We start from the raw sequence: 19,935 nt of genomic DNA, 5'->3' as shown, positions 1-19,935 counted from the left end.
TTTTTGGAACCTCGATCCTATCAGTCTGTGGCATCTCTTTGAATGTGAGAATCTTCAGATTATGGGATTTTTATCTTTTAAAACTACCAGTCATCTAGATCGGTAGATACTTTCGGTCTCTCATCTCTTGGTCAGACACCGACCTATTGAAGCTGCTGGTATTTGCAGATTTGCAATAAAGTTTTACTGTAGATTTCCAGACCAATGGACATTCTCAGGATCTTGGCCTCTGAGAAATGTTGGCTTTTGGAAGACCACAACCAGTGTGAGTTTTTTTAAATCTTTCCAGGCGTCATAGAATAATAATTATGTTACAAGCTTCAGAGCTTCTGGTATCTAAATGGGTAGAATTCGCTAGACTCTGGTACTTTTAGTTTCTGACAGTTCTTCTCCTCTGAAAGGTCCTGCCTTGTAGGAGTTTTCGACTACTAAATTCCAGAAGATCCTTTTTTATCTTCCAGCATCTATAAGCTTCTGATGCCTGGAAGATCCTGGCACTAATCTATAAGTTTGTTACTCGAAACTTCATTTAAATAGATGTTCATGATTATTGGCCTAAGGAAAAGGCAGAAACTATTATTTAATAGAAAACGACTAATCGTGGTATTTTTTGTAAACATTACAGTAAACGTGTCAAGTAATGTACATGAATAATCTTGGTTCTCATATTTATCTCAATTAAAAAATGTAAAATATATCCAGTGTAATTTAATATTAATGTTGCTAAGCCTTTTAGTAAAAAAAATCTTTGATTATTAGAGATTTTGGTAAAACAAACTTTTTAACTAGTGACATTAATTAATTGATTTTACGTTTTATCAGTGATAAGATTTTCTTGTCAAACTTTAATATCTTTATGTTATAAGTGTAGTTATAAGTTTTTAGGCAATTTGAATGAAAAAAATATTTCTTATTGTTCGAAAAAGTTAAATACAGTGTTGATAAATTATGAAATCCTTCTCAACAGATAAGATAGTTTGTCAAGAGTTATTAAGGCCTTTTTAAAATCGCATCGTTATCCGTCTTTCCGTGGGACAACTCTCGATAGAAAGGTCCTGGGGATCCTAAGGACTGGGAACTTGGTCAATGGAAAGGGAAAATAAGAAATAACACAGCCAAATATGTTCATATTTTAATTAAACAATATTATTGAAGCATTAAAATGAACTATATACAAAAACGTGACTATAAACTAAAATATTTATAAATACAATACAATAAAACAATCGACAGATGCACAGCAAATGGTAACGTTTTCCCTGGGTTACGTACTAGAGTATTGTGATGATTTCCACTCGAAGTGCTCTTTTGTATGCTAGGAATCTCGATGTCCTCAAGATGTCAAGATCCCCAATACTTAAAGGTCTAGTCCACCTCCAACTTTCTGAAACTTCCGGTAATGCTCGCGGAGTCGATGCTTTTCTTGGATACTTTGTGTGGCATCCGAGTGATTCCTTTGGTGTCCAGGAGGCGCATATCGTCCAGTGCCAAAAGGCGGTCCCTTTTCAGCAACATCTCCTTCTTAAACATTTCTGGAACATTTTGCATTGTTTCGTTTTGAATGAATGAAAAGTGAAAATGTTTTTAAGTTTTAATGACATTTATTAAGGATCCAATGTATTTTTCTTAAGGTAGTGTCGTTCTCTCTCCGTCAATGAAATCAATCTATTTTTAAACCGATGAAATAAAGTCTCAATAACACTGATATTGTGTTAATTATTTTATAAGTGTAACAATATTCTTTAAGCATTTCAAATCCTCCCATAGATGTGTAAATTTTTCAGCAAGTATGTCTTCACAGCTTGAACATTTTTGAAGGTTTATAAATAGGCATACAATAAGTTATTTTATTACTGATATATGATAACAAATACTTAAACAAATAATTTAACTATTCGATTATAAAAAACATTATTCGATTTATAAAACATTAACTATTCGATTCCACCTGCAGGATCCTACTAGATTCCACTAGACGCATATAATTTTATTATTTAAAATTGGTTACAACGCAGTGTATTGTTTGTTGTAAACATAAACACTTATATGTTATGAAATAATTGTACATAAGAACAACATAATACAGAACATTCAAGGAATCGCTCCTCATTATTGAATGTTTCTCCCCGATACTATAGCGCGGGTGCTCGTGCTGTGTTTTTGTATGTGGTTATTATTTATACAAACCTCTGATTTTTAAGATAATGTCTGGTATTACTTTTTCCTTCCGAAATTGAATAATAAATGGTAACCAAACAAAATAATTTTATTGTTTGTTACCATTGCTTAAATCTTTTTACCAGGTAATCATCAAGTAAGATTAGGTTTCTTTAACAGTAGGTAAAACTAAGGTAGACTCGAATAGTTAAAACTGCCCGTCACAGAACTTTGTCTAAAACTACAAGATCATTAAAATTTATGTAGAAACATTATCAATAATTATATTAATGTGTCACGTCTTGGTTTCTCACCTATCATCTCCTTCATCGGGATATCTCCTCCCATCTCCCGAGGAAGAGTTTGAGGGTCCACCTTCTGGTGAAGTTCTTCTATCGAATTGTGGATCTAGACACAAGAAAGCAATCAATTTCAACCCTAGAATACCTCAGACCCGAGTAAGCTATACAGGAATTCTTGCAGCGTATGAACATTTAACTACTACTTTAACATAATCGACCGGGGGAATCGACATAAATAGAATAAATACAGACCATAAATCTGGAGCGCATCTTGTTGGAGAACCTCGAGCGAGCAAAGTCATAGACGTAACGGAGAGCGGCGGGAACGTGGACACAGTGGATCTCTTTGTGTCTCATAGGATAGGATTGCTGCAACATGATAACAGTTCGTCATACAACGAGCGGATAAAGGCATAGACACAGCGAAGAGCGGCAACGTGGACACAGTGGATCTCTTTGTGTCTCATAGGATAGGATTGCTGCAACATGATAACAGTTCGTCATACAACGAGCGGATAAAGGCATAGACACAGCGAAGAGCGGCGGGAACGTGGAGACAGTGGATCTCTTTGTGTATCATAGGGTATGATTGCTGTAACATGATAACATTTCATCATACAACGAGCGGATAAAAGCATGGAAACAGCGAAGAGCGGCAGATACGTGGACACATTGGTTCTCATTGTGTATCATAGGGTATGATTGCTGTAACATGATAACAGTTCGTCATACAACGAGCGGATAAAGGCATAGACACAGCGAAGAGCGGCAGATACGTGGACACATTGGTTCTCATTGTGTATCATAGGGTATGATTGCTGTAACATGATAACATTTCATCATACAACGAGCGGATAAAGGCATGGACACAGCGAAGAGCGGCAGATACGTGGACACATTGGTTCTCATTGTGTATCATAGGATAGGATTGCTGCAACATGATAACAGTTCGTCATACAACGAGCGGATAAAGGCATAGACACAGCGAAGAGCGGCAGATACGTGGACACATTGGTTCTCATTGTGTATCATAGGGTATGATTGCTGTAACATGATAACATTTCATCATACAACGAGCGGATAAAGGCATGGACACAGCGAAGAGCGGCAGATACGTGGACACATTGGTTCTCATTGTGTATCATAGGCTAGGCTTGCTGCATCATGATAATAGGTTGTCATACAACGAGCGGATAAAGGCATGGACACAGCGAAGAGTGGCAGATACGTGGACACATTTATCCTCTTTGTGTACCATAGGGTATGATTACTGTAACATGATAACATTTCATCATACAACGAGCGGATAAAGGCATGGACACAGCGAAGAGCGTCAGATACGTGGACACAGTAGATCTCTTTGTGTATCATAGGGTATAGGATTGCTGTAACATGATAACATTTCATCATACAACGAGCGGATAAAGGCATGGACACAGCGAAGAGCGGCAGATAGGTGGACACAGTAGATCTCTTTGTGTATCATAGTGTGTGATTGCTGCAACATGATAACATTTCATCATACAACGAGCGGATAAAGGCATGGACACAGCGAAGAGCGGCAGATACGTGGACACAGTAGATCTCTTTGTGTATCATAGTGTGTGATTGCTGCAACATGATAACATTTCATCATACAACGAGCGGATAAAGGCATGGACACAGCGAAGAGCGGCAGATACGTGGACACATTGGTTCTCATTGTGTATCATAGGCTAGTTTCAACAACGCAGCTGGATAAAGGGCATGCACAACAGCGAAGAGTGCATCATGATAATATGGTTGTCATTTCATACAACGAGCGGATAAAGGCATGGACACAGCGAAAGAGTGGCAGATAGGTGGACACATTTATCCTCTTTGTGTACCATAGGGTATGATTGCTGTAACATGATAACCTATTTCATCCATACAACGAGCGGATAAAGGCATGGACACAGCGAAGAGCGGCAGATAGTGGACACAGTAGATCTCATTTGTGTATCTCCGTGTGTGATTGCTGCAACATGATAACATTCATCATACAACGAGCGGATAAAGGCATGGACACACGTCAGCGAAGAGCGCAGATACTGTAGGACACATAGATCTCTTTGTGTATCATCGTGTGTGATTGCTGCAACATGATAACATTTCATCATACAACGAGCGGATAAAGGCAATGGACCCAACAGCGAAGAGCGGCAGATAGGTGGACACAGTAATCTCTTTGTGTATCATCGATGTGTGATTGCTGCAACATGATAACATTTCATCATACAACGAGCGATAAAGGCATGTGACACAGCGAAGAGCGGCAGATACGTGTGACACAATTTAGTCCTCTTTGTGTACCATATGGAATGATTGCTGTAACATGATAACATTTCATCATACAACGAGCGGATAAAGGCATGGACACAGCGAAGAGCGCAGATAGGTGGACACAGTAGATCTCTTTTGAGTATCTCGTGTGTGATTGCTGCAACATGATAACATTTCATCATACAACGAGCGATAAAGGCATGGACACAGCGAAGAGCGGCAGATAGGTGGACACAGTAGATCTCTTTGTGTATCTCGTGTGTGATTGCTGCAACATGATAACATTTCATCATACAACGAGCGGATAAAGGCATGGACACAGCGAAGAGCGGGCAGATACGTGGACACAGTAAGATCTCTTTTGTGTATCATCGTGTGTGAATTGCTGCAACATGATAACATTTCATCATACAACGAGCGGATAAAGGCATGGGACACAGCGAAGAGCGGCAGATACGTGGACACATTGGTTCTCATTGTGTAATCATAGGCTATGCTTGCTGCATCATGATAGATAGGTTGTCATACAACGAGCGGATAAAGGCATGGACACAGCGGAGAGTGGCATATACGTGGACACATTGTATCCTCTTTGGTGTACCATAGGGTATATTACTGTAACATGATAACATTTCATCATACAACGAACGGATAAAGGCATGGACACAGCGAAGAGCGTCAGATACGTGGGACGACAGTAATCTCTTTGTGTATCATAGGGTATGATTGCTGTAACATGATAACATTTCATCATACAACGAGCGGATAAAGGCATGGGACACAGCGAAGAGCGGCAGATAGGTGGACACAGTATGATCTCTTTGTGTATCATCGAGTGTGATTGCTGCAACATGATAACATTTCATCATACAACGAGCGGATAAAGGCATGGACACAGCGAAGAAGCGGCAGATACGTGGAGCACATAGTAAGATCTCTTTGTGTAATCATCGTGTGTGATTGCTGCAACATGATAAAATTTCATCATACAACGAGCGGATAAAGGCATGGACAGCAGCGAAGACGGCAGATACGTGGACACATTGGTTCTCATTGTGTATCATAGGCCTAGATTACTTGCTTGCATCATGATAATAGTTTGTCATACAACGAGCGGATAAAGGCATGGACACAGCGAAGAGTGGCAGATACGTGGACACATTTATCCTCTTTGTGTACCATAGGGTAATGATTACTGTAACATGATAACATTTCATCATACAACGAGCGGATAAAGGCATGGACACAGCGAAGAGCGTCAGATACGTGGAGACAGTAGATCTCTTTGTGTATCATAGGGTATGATTGCTGTAACATGATAACATTTCATCATACAACGAGCGTATAAAGGCATGGACACAGCGAAGAGCGGCAGATAGTGGACACAGTAATCTCTTTGTGTATCATCGGTGTGTGATTGCTGCAACATGATAACATTTCATCATACAACGAGCGAGATAAAGGCATGGACACAGCGAAGAGCGGCCAGATACGTGGACACAGTAGATCTCTTTGTTGTATCATCGTGTGTGATTGCTGCAAACATGATAACATTTTCATCATACAACGAGCGGATAAAGGCATGGACAACAGCGAAGAGCGGCAGATACGTGGACACATTGGTTCTCATTCTTTGTGTATCATAGGCTAGGCTTGCTGCATCATGATAATAAGGTTGATCATACAACGAGCTGATAAAGGCATGGACACAGCGAAGAGTGGCAGATACGTGGACACATTTATCCTCTTTGTGTACCATAATGGGTTAAGATTGCTGTAACATGATAACATTTCATCATACAACGAGCGGATAAAGGCATGGACACAGCGAAGAGCGGCAGAATACGTGGACACAGTAGATCTCTTTGTGTATCATCGTTGTGATTGCTGCAACATGATAACATTTCATCATACAACGAGCGGATAAAGGCATGGACACAGCGAAGAGCGGCAGATACGTGGACACAGTAGATCTCTTTGTGTATCATCGATCTCGTGTTGATTGCTGCAACATGATAACATTTCATCATACAACGAGCGGATAAAAGGCATGGACACAGCGAAGAGCGGCAATATACGTGACACATTGTTCTCATTGTGTATCCATAGGCTAGGCCTTGCTGCATCATGAATAATAGGTTTGTCATACAACGAGCGGATAAAGGCATGGACACAGCGAAGAGTGGCAGATACGTGGACACATTTAGCATCCTCTTTGTGTACCATAGAGGTATGATTACTGTAACATGATAACATTTCATCATACAACGAACGGATAAAGGCATGGACACAGCGAAGAGCGTCAGATACGTGGACACAGTAGATCTCTTTGTTATCATAGGGTATGTGATTGCTGTAACATGATAACATTTCATCATACAACGAGCGGATAAAGGCATGGACACAGCGAAGAGCGGCAGAATAGGTGGGACACAGTAGATCTCTTTGTGTATCATCGTGTGTGATTGCTTGCAACATGATAACATTTCATCATACAACGAGCGGATAAAGGCATGGACACAGCGAAGAGCGGCAGATACGTGACACAGTAATATCTCTTTGTGTATCAACGAGTTGTGTGATTGCTGCAACATGATAACATTTCATCATACAACGAGCGGATAAAGGCATGGACACAGCGAAGAGCGGCAGAATAACGTGGACACATGGTTTCTCATTGTGTATCATAGCTAGGCTTGCTGCATCATGATAATCAGGTTCATCATACAACGAGCGGATAAAGGCATGGACAACAGCGAAGAGTGGCAGATACGTGGGACACATTGGAGATCCTCTTTGTGTACATAGGTATGATTACTGTAACAAGATAACATTTTCATCATACAACGAGCGGATAAAGGCATGGACACAGCGAAGAGGCGTCAGATACGTGGAGACAGTAGATCTCTTTGTGTATCATATGTGTATGATTGCTGTAACATGATAACATTTCATCATACAACGAGCGGGATAAAGGCATGGACACAGCGAAGAGCGGCAGATAGGACACAGTAGATCTCTTTTGTGTAGCATCGTGTGTGATTGCTGCAACATGATAACATTTCATCAAACAACGAGCGGATAAAGGAAAAAGTAATAAAAAAATTAAGACATGGACACAGCGAAGTAGCGCAAAAAAAGATTACGTGGACACAGTAACACCACGATCTTTTATTTCATTGTGTATCATCGTGTGTGATTGCTGCAACATGATAACATTTCATCATACAACGAGCGGATAAAGGCATGGACACAGCGAAGAGCGGCAGATACGTGGACACATTGGTTCTCACATTGTGTGTATCATAGGCTAGGCTTGCTGCATCATGATAATAGGTTGTCATACAACGAGCGGATAAAGGCCATGGACACAGCGAAGAGTGGCAGATACGTGGACACATTTTATCCTCTTTGTGTACCATAAGGGTAATGATTGTGCTGTAACATGATAACATTTCATCATACAACGTAGCGGATAAAGGCATGGACACAGCGAAGAGCGGCAGATAGGTATTGGACACAGTAGATCTCTTTGTGTATCATCGTGTGTGATTGCTGCAACATGATAACATTTCATCATACAACGAGCGGATAAAGGCATGGACACAGCGAAGGAGCGGCAGATACGTGGACACAGTAAGATCTCTTTGTGTATCATCGTGTGTGATTTGCTGCAACATGATAACATTTCATCATACAACGAGCGGATAAAGGCATGGACACAGCGAAGAGCGCAGATACGGTGACACATTGGTTCTCATTGTGTATCATAGGCTAGGCTTTGCTGCATCATGATAATAGGTTTGTCATACAACGACGGATAAAGGCATGGACACAGCGAAGAGTGGCAGATACGTGGACACATTTATCCTCTTTGTGTACCATAGGGTTATGATTACTGTAACATGATAACATTTCATCATACAACGAACGGATAAAGGCATGGACACAGCGAAGAGCGTCAGATACGTGGACACAGTAGATCTCTTTGTGTTATCATAGGGTATGGATTGCTGTAACATGATAACATTTCATCATACAACGAGCGGATAAAGGCATGGACAACAGCGAAGAGCGGCAGATACGTGGACACATTTATCCTCTTTGTGTACCATAGGGTATGATTGCTGTAACATGATAACATTTCATCATACAACGAGCGGATAAAGGCATGGACACAGCGAAGAGCGGCAGATACGTGGTCACAGTAGATCTCTTTGTGTATCATAGTGTGTGATTGCTGCAACATGGTAAAAGTTCGTTGAGCGGACGAAGTCATAAACACAGCGAAGAATGGCGGACACGTGGATCTCATTGTATAGCATAGTACTCTATTCAAAATATGATTAAGTAAGCTGGTTATGAGGGGTAAATAGGGCAAAAGAACACTTTATGCACAATTATATATTCCATGATATTCTAACATTTTCAATTCCTTACTAAAACAATGCCGTTTTTTCAACTTTTGCTTATGATTTTAAAAGTATAATCTAAAGGATAAGAGAACTTCAGAAATGTACCATCTTCATGTGTTTCATAATCGGAAATACTAAATTTCAAGAACTTACTGTTATTTTTATTGTCAATTGTCAAGACGTAGGGCATCATATTAAGCATCCATAGAAAATAACAAATCAGCAAAGTATAATAATGGACATCCCAAAGGTATACTTTACGACAGTAACTTTGTTGAGTTATAAATTCTCATGCGTGTTAAAATTAAAATGTTACAAGAGCATACACAATATTTCTAAGTATCGTTTTATAGAAAATATATCGGATCGCATGGAGAAAGTCCCAATGTGTGTTATCGTTTAAAATCATCAATTGTCAGTAGTAAGTTTTATTCCTTGTAATAATAGTAAGTTTAACACACAGTACTAATGACTTGTTATGGTCATTTAAAGTGTGCACTACTTCAATATAAACTTAGATTATGGAGTGTATGTACAGACGCAGTAAAACAGCTACATGGACTCCTGAACATTACTGACCTCTCCCCAGCGGATGAGATTGGAGAACTCAATGGGTGACCAGAGGGTGATGTGAGCCGCTGAAACACCCTTAGCGTCTCCCACGTGAGTGAACCCCATCACCTGGCACTCCTCATCCTCCAGTAGGGTCTCGTACGTTATCATGTGGGCCTTGGACATGTCGCTGTTCGTGAACTTATACGGGTCGAAATTCTCTGCAAACGCCAAAGAAACAGATAAACTAACACCTAGCTATTTTGAGTGTGTTTAGTTACAGAGATAATTTTAAAATCCTCTCTTTCTGCACAGCCGGATGAATATGAGCAGCTGATATATCAGACTGAATATACGAGTAATAGTTTTGAAGGTTAATTCGTACCGGCCCTTCTATAAAAACCCTTTAAATAAAGCTTTCAATGGTTTTAAAGTCCAACCACCATCTTGAAGGCTTACAAGATATCAACCAATATCTATAACAATATCGATAACAATCTATAAAAAGAACAGTATATTATTTTCCTTTTCATCACTTTAGGCTAGACCTCGAGTTAAACTATTATGTTTTTAATATAGAATTATGTGGATAAGAGAGGTCCTGTTATTTTTTAAATAATTTTCCATGCTGTGTTGAAAATTGGTTTTGGGTTCCTCTGGACCAACTGAATTCGAGCCGTCCCAAAGGATAATTTCTCAAATTTGTGTGTACATATTATGCAATATGCTAAAATAACATAGCAACGTTTTAATAATTTTATAACTTTCTAATATTTATACAGCTTAAAATATCATGTCTTAAGTTTTGTGCGCCAAGCAATTTTTCAAGAAATACTCCTTTGATCTTTATTAAAGTTTAATCCTTATATATAAGAAAGGCTACAAAACACATATCAATAAAATGTTTTCATGAGTTCTAAAATGTTTATATTTTTTATGTTTTATAAAAATATCAGGGTGAAAATTATATAAAAACGATATGGTAATGATCATCTATACGATAAACAATACTATAAAAACAAGATTGATTTACACAATAAAAGTTTATGTTACAATGTTTTAAAAGTATTGAACATCGCCCGTTTCATTTTAGAGGCAATAATTCATAATTAACAAACTAACTAAATATTACCAATAAATATATTGTTTTATTGGTTGTCACAGAACTTCAATTTTAAATAGTATGTTAAAACATTTTAAAGTTCAATATACATGTATTATTTAGAAATATTCAAAAATAACTATTTTATGTTTGACAAATTGTAAACAATCTAAATCCTAAAATAGCAAATGTGCGATCAAAAAAGCAAAAATGTCTGTAAAGTAATTAGTTTTATTTTCTTGAATATTCAAACTTACCTTTAGTTAGATTAATTTTTATATTGTATACGAATGCTATTTACATTGTTTACTTTTTAAGACAACCTGTAATTTTCAAAAGTCTATGGTCGTGTTAAGAGTCAAAAGTCTAAGGTGTCATATGTGACAGGAGAGAGTGTTCGCAATACACGTCTACTTTGATATTACAATGTTTATTTGGCGAGAGTCGATTTCTGGTAATATTTATTTACGTATAAATAAAAATATTTTTCATCGATTCCCATTGTGTAGTAAATATAGTCAAGTTTTCTCTCTCGAATTATCGAGGAAACCCATTTTAGTAAAAAAAAAAAAAAACATTAAACTGAAGTTTATAGAACTAGTAATACGCATATGTTTATAAATGTGAGTGGTGGGGTTGGAGCTGTGTCATAATTGGCTGAACCTCAACCAATCAGCGATCATTTTTCTTTCTGCCGATCAGCAAATAATGCAATGATGATAGTTGGATGTTACAAACTCTAAATACCCCACCAGCATTTAAGCTGACTCAGAAATTGAAGAATTATTTTATATCAGTAAAGAACACTGTGTGTGACTGAAACCTGAAATATAAGAAATTCCATGTAGTTGTGCCTCAACCTACATTAGGAGACACGTTTTATATTTATACGAGTCCGTAAATGTATTAGACACACAACACATACCATATACGAAAAATCGGCCATTGCCCAACGTATTTACAGACCCAAACATACGATAGAATCCAACAAAAATTAATATGCAATAATTTAATAATATTATCTAACATAATAAAAACATCTTAGTAATTATCAAGAAAGAAAAGAATTGCAAAAAAATGACGTCATAAGACTTAAAAATGTGGCAGCATTTGATAAAGAAGTTATACTGGTCGCTGACTGACTGCACATCAGTAAATTATGATACAGCTCTACCCTCTCCACTCACCTTTATAAGGGGATGTGCATCAAGGGCTCTGCCCGTTTCATTTATACCTTTTCACTCGAAATAAAAATAAAAACCAATAAAATAACGTGGCGAAAATATCTCAAGATTTGAAATGTGCTTGCAGTGCTCAGCTACGATGTGAACTACATGAATGTTCACCCCAGATTTATTACTCTCGTACATTTGATAAACATTTAATATTACATATACGTAACAAATCGATCCAGCTTATTTTTTAAATTTACAAACAGAACAATCAAATTAAAATGATACTCACGTGCAATTGAAACGACAACTCTTCTACCGTTTCGGTCCCTTACCGGAGAAGCGAATATGTAGCTGTAAACACAAAATAAATAACAAATATTTTAAAATTTGTATGCACTATATTATACGCTAAGCCTTGGCAACATACTTTGTACATTATCCATTGTTCAGACTTGGATATTTTTATAAATTATAGATTTGTTCATACATATGTGCACGAATATGCTCATATTACAAAAATGTTATCATAACAAGAGTTTAACTTTAATTTAAATAGTATACTACTTTTGGTTTATAAATTAAAATATTAAACTGAATTTTTAGCCATCATTAATTTGATAAAGTTGATGCAACATTATGTGAGTTGAGAGACAATTTGAACTGTATAAGAACACGATGTAGTTTGTCTTAAATTCGATGGAGATAAGTTAGAAATGTATCTAGCCATTTTATATTTACTTGAAGTTGAATAGCAGGTTAGAGAAGGGTACAGAAACATCAAATAATAATTTGTTTACAAGTAAAATGTTTACATCAGCAGTCAGCATCTACCAATAGATAGAAGTCAATGCAGCTGTGTTTTTGCACGCCACCTATTCTATTGTATATTTTTTTAAATCTTAAATCTTATATCTTAATCTTATCTGATAGGCAATCCATTTGTAATTTAGGGTCTGTATTTTTATGTGGAGTTCTGTTTGAGATAACTTCCACTAAAAATTATTATTTTACTGAGTATCTATTTTATAAAACAGCCAGGTGTCATGAAAGCTGTAGTGGGATATTTCCACCAGATGATGACTTAGCCTGTTCCTTTTTTTAATAATATAACGTCCCGTTTTTGTTGTGTGGATATGCCCATAGCAATTATTTAAAATCTCAAATTTGTTGAATCATACATTCTTTGAGACCTCAATACAAAACAATTATTATTCAAAACTGTACATTTTACTCATACACTTTTGATGGAAGGTCGGATCCAGGAGGGCTGAAAACTTCGTCAGTTATCAATTAATTGTGATTTAATCGTCCCTGATCTATGATCTCTAGTGTTGCATAGTACAAGGATTTGGTTTCACTTATAGTTACGTATTTACCCGTTGTTAAACAGTGCGTTAAGGGAAGGGCTGAAAACTTCGTCAGTTATCAATTAATGTGATTTAATCGTCCCTGATCTATGATACAAATAAATCTAGTGTTGCATAGTACAAGGATTTGGTTTCACTTATAGTTTCGTATTTACCCGTTGTTAAACAGTGCGTTAAGGGAAGGGCTGAAAACTTCGTCAGTTATCAATTAATTGTGATTTAATCGTCCCTTATCTATGATACAAATAAATCTAGTGTTGCATAGTACAAGGATTTGGTTTCACTTATAGTTTCGTATTTACCCGTTGTTAAACAGTGCGTTAAGGGAAGGGCTGAAAACTTCGTCAGTTATCAATTAATTGTGATTTAATCGTCCCTGATCTATGATACAAATAAATCTAGTGTTGCATAGTACAAGGATTTGGTTTCACTTATAGTTTCGTATTTACCCGTTGTTAAACAGTGCGTTAAGGGAAGGGCTGAAAACTTCGTCAGTTATCAATTAATTGTGATTTAATCGTCCCTTATCTATGATACAAATAAATCTAGTGTTGCATAGTACAAGGATTTGGTTTCACTTATAGTTTCGTATTTACCCGTTGTTAAACAGTGCGTTAAGGGAAGGGCTGAAAACTTCGTCAGTTATCAATTAATTGTGATTTAATCGTCCCTGATCTATGATACAAATAAATCTAGTGTTGCATAGTACAAGGATTTGGTTTCACTTATAGTTACGTATTTACCCGTTGTTAAACAGTGCGTTAAGGGAAGGGCTGAAAACTTCGTCAGTTATCAATTAATTGTGATTTAATCGTCCCTTAACTATGATACAAATAAATCTAGTGTTGCATAGTACAAGGATTTGGTTTCACTTATAGCTACGTATTTACCCGTTGTTAAACAGTGCGTTAAGGGAAGGGCTGAAAACTTCGTCAGTTATCAATTAATTGTGATTTAATCGTCCCTGATCTATGATACAAATAAATCTAGTGTTGCATAGTACAAGGATTTGGTTTCACTTATAGTTACGTATTTACCCGTTGTTAAACAGTGCGTTAAGGGAAGGGCTGAGGAAGTCGAGTTGAAGACAGAGGTGCGGAAGCTGCTGACGCATGTTCAGGTATTTTAGTAACGTCTGTTGAGCCATCGGTACGCTGAATTTCTTAACCCGCAAGAACCTCAGCAGAAAACTGTGATCTGAGGACAGAGATTCAGGTCAATATTGTGTATAATGTCTGATAAGCCATCGGTACGCTAAACTTCTTCATTTGCAGGTACCTCAGCAGAAAACTGTGATCTGAGGACAGAGATTCAGGTCAATATTGTGTATAATGTCTGATAAGCCATCGGTACGCTAAACTTCTTCATTTGCAGGTACCTCAGCAGAAAACTGTGATCTGAGGACAGAGATTCAGGTCAATATTGTGTATAATGTCTGATAAGCCATCGGTACGCTAAACTTCTTCATTTGCAGGTACCTCAGCAGAAAACTGTGATCTGAGGACAGACATTCAGGTCAATATTGTGTATAATGTCTGATAAGCCATCGGTACGCTAAACTTCTTCATTTGCAGGTACCTCAGCAGAAAGCTGTGACCTAAGGACAGACATTCAGGTAAATATTATGCATAATGTCTGATAAGCTATATAATAATATTTAAACGGTGTTCTAAAATCCACCTTGATGAACAAATATGAGTGTTTTGCACATAAGGTTATCGAAACTGGTGGTCTACCGTAACAATTTTACTGTAGTTAAAGGAAAGCGAAGGGATGGCACACTCTTTCCTTTTTATCAGAAGAAGATACAAGCGACGGAAGTAGATGCATTTTGGCTAAAGTAGTCTTTTTAAGCTTACGCATGCACGTATTTTCCTGATCGTGTTAAAACCCCGAAGTAAGTGGTGTGCGGGTAAGTGTTTATTATTACTATGAATAAAGACTTATGAATCGAAGTTGTATTCCAAAATCAACCTAAGTGTTTATTTTCTTGGTTAGTGCAAAAGCATAAACTCAAGTGAAGAACCGTAAACAAGTTAGAGTGGAAGTGAATTTAATCAGTCGTGTCTGACTCTTTTCGCAGATATATACATATAACTTTTCAGTAACTTTTCAGTCGTACGTTAGTTACTTATTTTCTTTATCGGGACAACAAAGCAAACTATCACTATGGCACTTGAAAAGTCTTAGACAGAAAGTAAATGAAAAGAGTCGAAAGTAGACGCTTTGCAATCTAAGTCAGTTTTTGTTGGTATATATTTTCTTGATCGGGACACAAGACAAAATCAACTATGACACTTGAAATATCTTAGATAGAAAAGTAATCTACACAGACGTTGACAATTTTTGACCAAATTGGGTTTTCGAGACTTATATGTATATATTTATTAATAAAACAAAACTTAAACTTAACTTGTATTTATGTTTTGAATCTCTAAAATATAGATACTGAAATAATATGTACCAGATTTTCCTACTTTAGTTAAATAAAATGAAGGGCTCCATCATATTACATCATACATTCATTAACAAAGCTATGCCCTTTGATTTAGAAAATTGCGTATGAAGCCGCGGGGAACTGCTAGATGTTACTATTAATAATAAATTTAATTAATTACTATCGTACAAAATTATCGTAATTTATTTTACCTATTTAGGTAAAATAACATTGTCTGTTATTTAACAGACAAAACTAAGAACCGTTATACTTTTAATACATATTTAAATTAGACATTACAAAACGGCCTCTCTCATTAATGCGGCGCGGCGGTTAATCTCTTTATGCTTATCATACATTTATGCTGAATGGACTACAGTTAGGTTGGCTAACGCGGTATATAAACATGACATTCACACGTCATCGATCGCGGTAATAGCACCTCATGGCGGGGTTCTGTTCAATGGGCTGCAAATAAACACAGACATCGAGGTCCGGTGGTCGTTCCCTGTATAATTCAGCCTGGATTATTCATGTTATTCCGCCTCGTACAATGGCGTGGGCCTCGGTGAAAGCGAGGGAAGGTTGATATCAGCTGATAGATCAGCTGTAGAGCAGACTGCTCAGCTGATAGAGTGATTGTCACAAAGGTCAGTCTACCGTGAAGCGCAGCACCGCGACGGAGCGGCGGTGTTCCACTTACACGGTCCAGTGGGAAACGTCCTGCGCCCAGCGCTGTGGGTTACATCACGGTTATCTAAGGTCACTTTTGCGGAATCTAGAGCATTACACCGATGAGCACTATTTCACAATGCCACAGAAGCAGCTCAATATCTTCGATTGGGCGGATCCTATACACTGAGTCGGAATTTGAATACTGAGTCAGTTTCTATGTCACCTGAGGTCTAGAATGAGAAACATACTTCTAAGGGTGTCCAGATGAAGATATGGCGTTTGGTACATTAAATTAAATGTCAGAAATTAAGTTAGTTAAACCAATACCTCTCCGTGGGACGTACACCACATACAGTAAATTTATTTTGTGTGATGTTCGTTACATGACACTTACTACGAAAATGTCCGTCTCAGATAGTATTAGTCTTATACAAACACATAAGGTACAGATTTATGGGATATAAATAATAATACTAATACAGTACGGCGAGACAAAATTTTCAGATTATATACATTTCTAAGTTAATTGAAATGTTTTATTATTTTTGGTTAAATGATGATTAAGTCTCTAAGAGAGCTTACTTTGAAGAACGTCTAGTAAGGAAAGAAAACATGAGAAAGAGAAGTGTAAAAGATTAGGAAAAATATGACAATGCCTCTAGGGGCTGCTGATCTTAATATTATTATCGCTTTTAAATTCATTCGATTCCGCGCGTGAGGTTATATAACTGTGTTCTTGTGCAACCAGCTGACGTTCATTTATTCATCAAGTTGTTCAGTTCGTAAGCTTTTTGACATCCCGACTGACTCTACATCCTTACTCTAAAGTCAGCTGAGATGTAAGTTTTAACTTAGAACGATCAGAAGGTGACAATGAGGTCAATTCTCGGCAGCAATTTATACCATCGAGGCTACAATTCAAAACCAGTCTTAGTTCCGTTACTGTCCACAGAGTAAAAGGTATTGTGGGTTTACTAATTGAATGTGGTATCTACCTCTGGCACCATGACCACAAAATGCGAACAGTCAGTCTCCAGATAACAAGCTCTGTAACATCTGAGTTCTCTGTTATGGTCTGAGTTCGGAAGTCAATTAGAGCTGCAGCGTGGCGCGTAATCTCGACTTGTGTTCAATTGCCCTCTGAGGTTGAGACCGGTCACCACAAGGAAGGTGGGCGTGCTAATGATAGGAAGTAGTAGACCTTTGGATTTTACAGTTGTGTGGATTTCCAGCTTTCACCATGTGCAATGGATTGCTAGCAGATGGACAGCTGGTGTAACAGTTTCTTGCACGTGTTCTCTTAGTGCCTTGTCTATTATTTGAACACACAGTAGTTTTAAACACATCGTCACCTCTTTTCGTCTTGCACTTAACATTTTGTGAGGGCTGGTGAAAACCTGTGAGTGATTTTACATAGAAAACCTGTTTTATTTCAAGCGAAAAATCGGCTTTGCACTATTATGCGCTTTGTAGGGATCCTATCAATATGTGAAGAAGTGGGGATGATATTCGGTGAACTAGTTTATCTGCTCACTTTTTAAAATCATCGGATAAAATATATCATTCGAATTCATGTTAGAGCTGGTTCAAAACAGATTATTTTGGTGTGACTCTGTATGATGTTGCACTGTCATTTAATCGAATGCTGGTTGGACTATGACACAGAATTACTTTTTATGGAAGACCGTAAACTCAATAGTTTACAAAAATGTGACGTTCTGTTTACTCTTGGCGAAGCGAATCCTGTCACTCAGGAAGTAGGGAAAATGTATCTTCTCTTTGTTTGCTTGTCTGTCTGTTCGCTGCGGAAGTTTAACTTTCCGCAGAATATTCCGAGAACGAATTGGGCTATAGATTTAACATTTTGTACAATTTCTTAACTATTACCTAAGGAATGGCAAACTGGTTTTTCTATCTATCTATCTATCTTTATTCTGTTTATTCTTTCTAGAATAGAACTAGAATTGGAAGTTTCCATAAACATTAGAGAACTAGAACAGAGTGAATAAAGACTATTGTTTTACATTCACTTGGAACATAATCTGGATGTATCACAGCTAATGATGAGTTGAGTCTAAAATCTCGACTGTCTAGTTAATAAAGAGCTACACTTCTTCAGGGTAGTGATATACATTTGTAACCAACACTGTTTTAGTTCATTTATCATTTGGTTGGTCTAGTAACAGCCTTACGAACTGAACATAATACTATAGTAAAAATGAATACCTATGCTATGATATTGAGCATGAATTAAAAGCAATCAGTACTTGGGTGCCAATTATCTTTTTATCGTCACATTCCTGTGATATGTCAACTCATTTCACAATTAGTTTCCGTTTACGGGGTAGAAGTTATTTAAAAAACTATTGTTGTGGATATATACATTAGGGTTTTGACTCACCCATTACGACTGGTAGATTACGAAATTTTTAAATAATGCTGAAAACCTTGAGTGTTACATTTCTAGAGTATTGGGGTTAGAGATACTATTTATCCATACACTATCTTGTATATTGCGGACGTGTTGTTGAGTAGTAAAGCGAGCGGTTTATTGTACTCCTTTCAATAATATTGGCTGTGACAATTATTAATTCATTCATTAATTACAATAACAAAAAGAATTGAATAGTCTATAATATAGTTTAGATTAACCGAAACCCGAATAGATAAGCAAAAACATTTTTGCCTACATGTTTTACTTTTAGACAAATAAACAACGATCATACATACGATCTGCAGTATAATCAATGTATTCTAATGTCATTTCTACCCACAGCATACTTAATGCACTTTTAACAAAGAAGTAGCCATAAAAAAGTTGATTATGCATATTACTTGTATTTACTGAATGTTCGTTAAACCGAATTAGCTCGGTCCTATTGGCTTCGGTCAAATGAGACTTTGGTGTAATCTAAAAGTTTTATGTTCGTACAACATGTAAGTATTACACTTAGTTGGATACTTTTTTGTGATGATAATGTTTCTTTTACAATAGGGTGGCTCGGCAATTAATGTGGTTAAATATTAGCTGACAGACAACCTTTATATTCCACGTAAAAAAATTAAGGAGTTTCAGTAAATGTGTATAACAACATATGTGGGGTAAAAATGGCAAATTTAATATGTTTAAAACAGAGTATCTCTAAATGTACTGACCAGTCCTACAGTTGTGGAGATCTCTATTTTTAGAGATCCACTCCTGCAGTTGCAGCAGCGCTTGGTCTCTGGCTGACTCATCTTCTCTGAGCTCCTGGCGGGCAACACCCTGCACCTGCTCGGCCAGTGGACACACGTACTGGTGGTCCGTCAGTCCTAACCAACAACTGGACATCAGTACCCGGGTTGTCGTCATCCTAGACAAAACATACAGAGAGTTAGCAGTTAGCAGTAGAATACTCAGTGACGTAGGTGTTATCAACCTCTGCTGCTTAGCACGTAAGTGTTCCCAG

The 19,935-nt window shown here is 37.3% G+C and overlaps 1 protein-coding gene across 1 annotated transcript in view; it reads right to left on the bottom strand.

Moving 5' to 3' along the window:
- Positions 1-1,120: 1,120 nt before the first annotated feature.
- LOC124370377 (retinaldehyde-binding protein 1) overlaps positions 1,121-19,935 on the bottom strand; it is a 43,727-nt gene continuing 24,912 nt past the window's right edge. Inside the window, exons 2-8 of the mRNA XM_046828663.1 lie at positions 19,643-19,839; positions 14,412-14,571; positions 12,297-12,358; positions 9,758-9,951; positions 2,712-2,828; positions 2,472-2,565; positions 1,121-1,532 (exon numbers count right to left, since the gene is read on the bottom strand). Coding sequence (XP_046684619.1) covers positions 1,366-1,532; positions 2,472-2,565; positions 2,712-2,828; positions 9,758-9,951; positions 12,297-12,358; positions 14,412-14,571; positions 19,643-19,838 — 990 coding nt within the window. The 5' untranslated portion in view covers position 19,839 and the 3' untranslated portion in view covers positions 1,121-1,365. The remainder of the gene's footprint in view (positions 1,533-2,471; positions 2,566-2,711; positions 2,829-9,757; positions 9,952-12,296; positions 12,359-14,411; positions 14,572-19,642; positions 19,840-19,935) is intronic.

The sequence above is a fragment of the Homalodisca vitripennis genome, chromosome 1 (assembly GCF_021130785.1).
Source record: "Homalodisca vitripennis isolate AUS2020 chromosome 1, UT_GWSS_2.1, whole genome shotgun sequence".
Lineage (NCBI taxonomy): Eukaryota > Metazoa > Arthropoda > Insecta > Hemiptera > Cicadellidae > Homalodisca > Homalodisca vitripennis.
The sequence above is the reverse complement of the archived record's forward strand: the minus strand, read 5'-3'. Positions and strand labels throughout refer to the sequence as shown.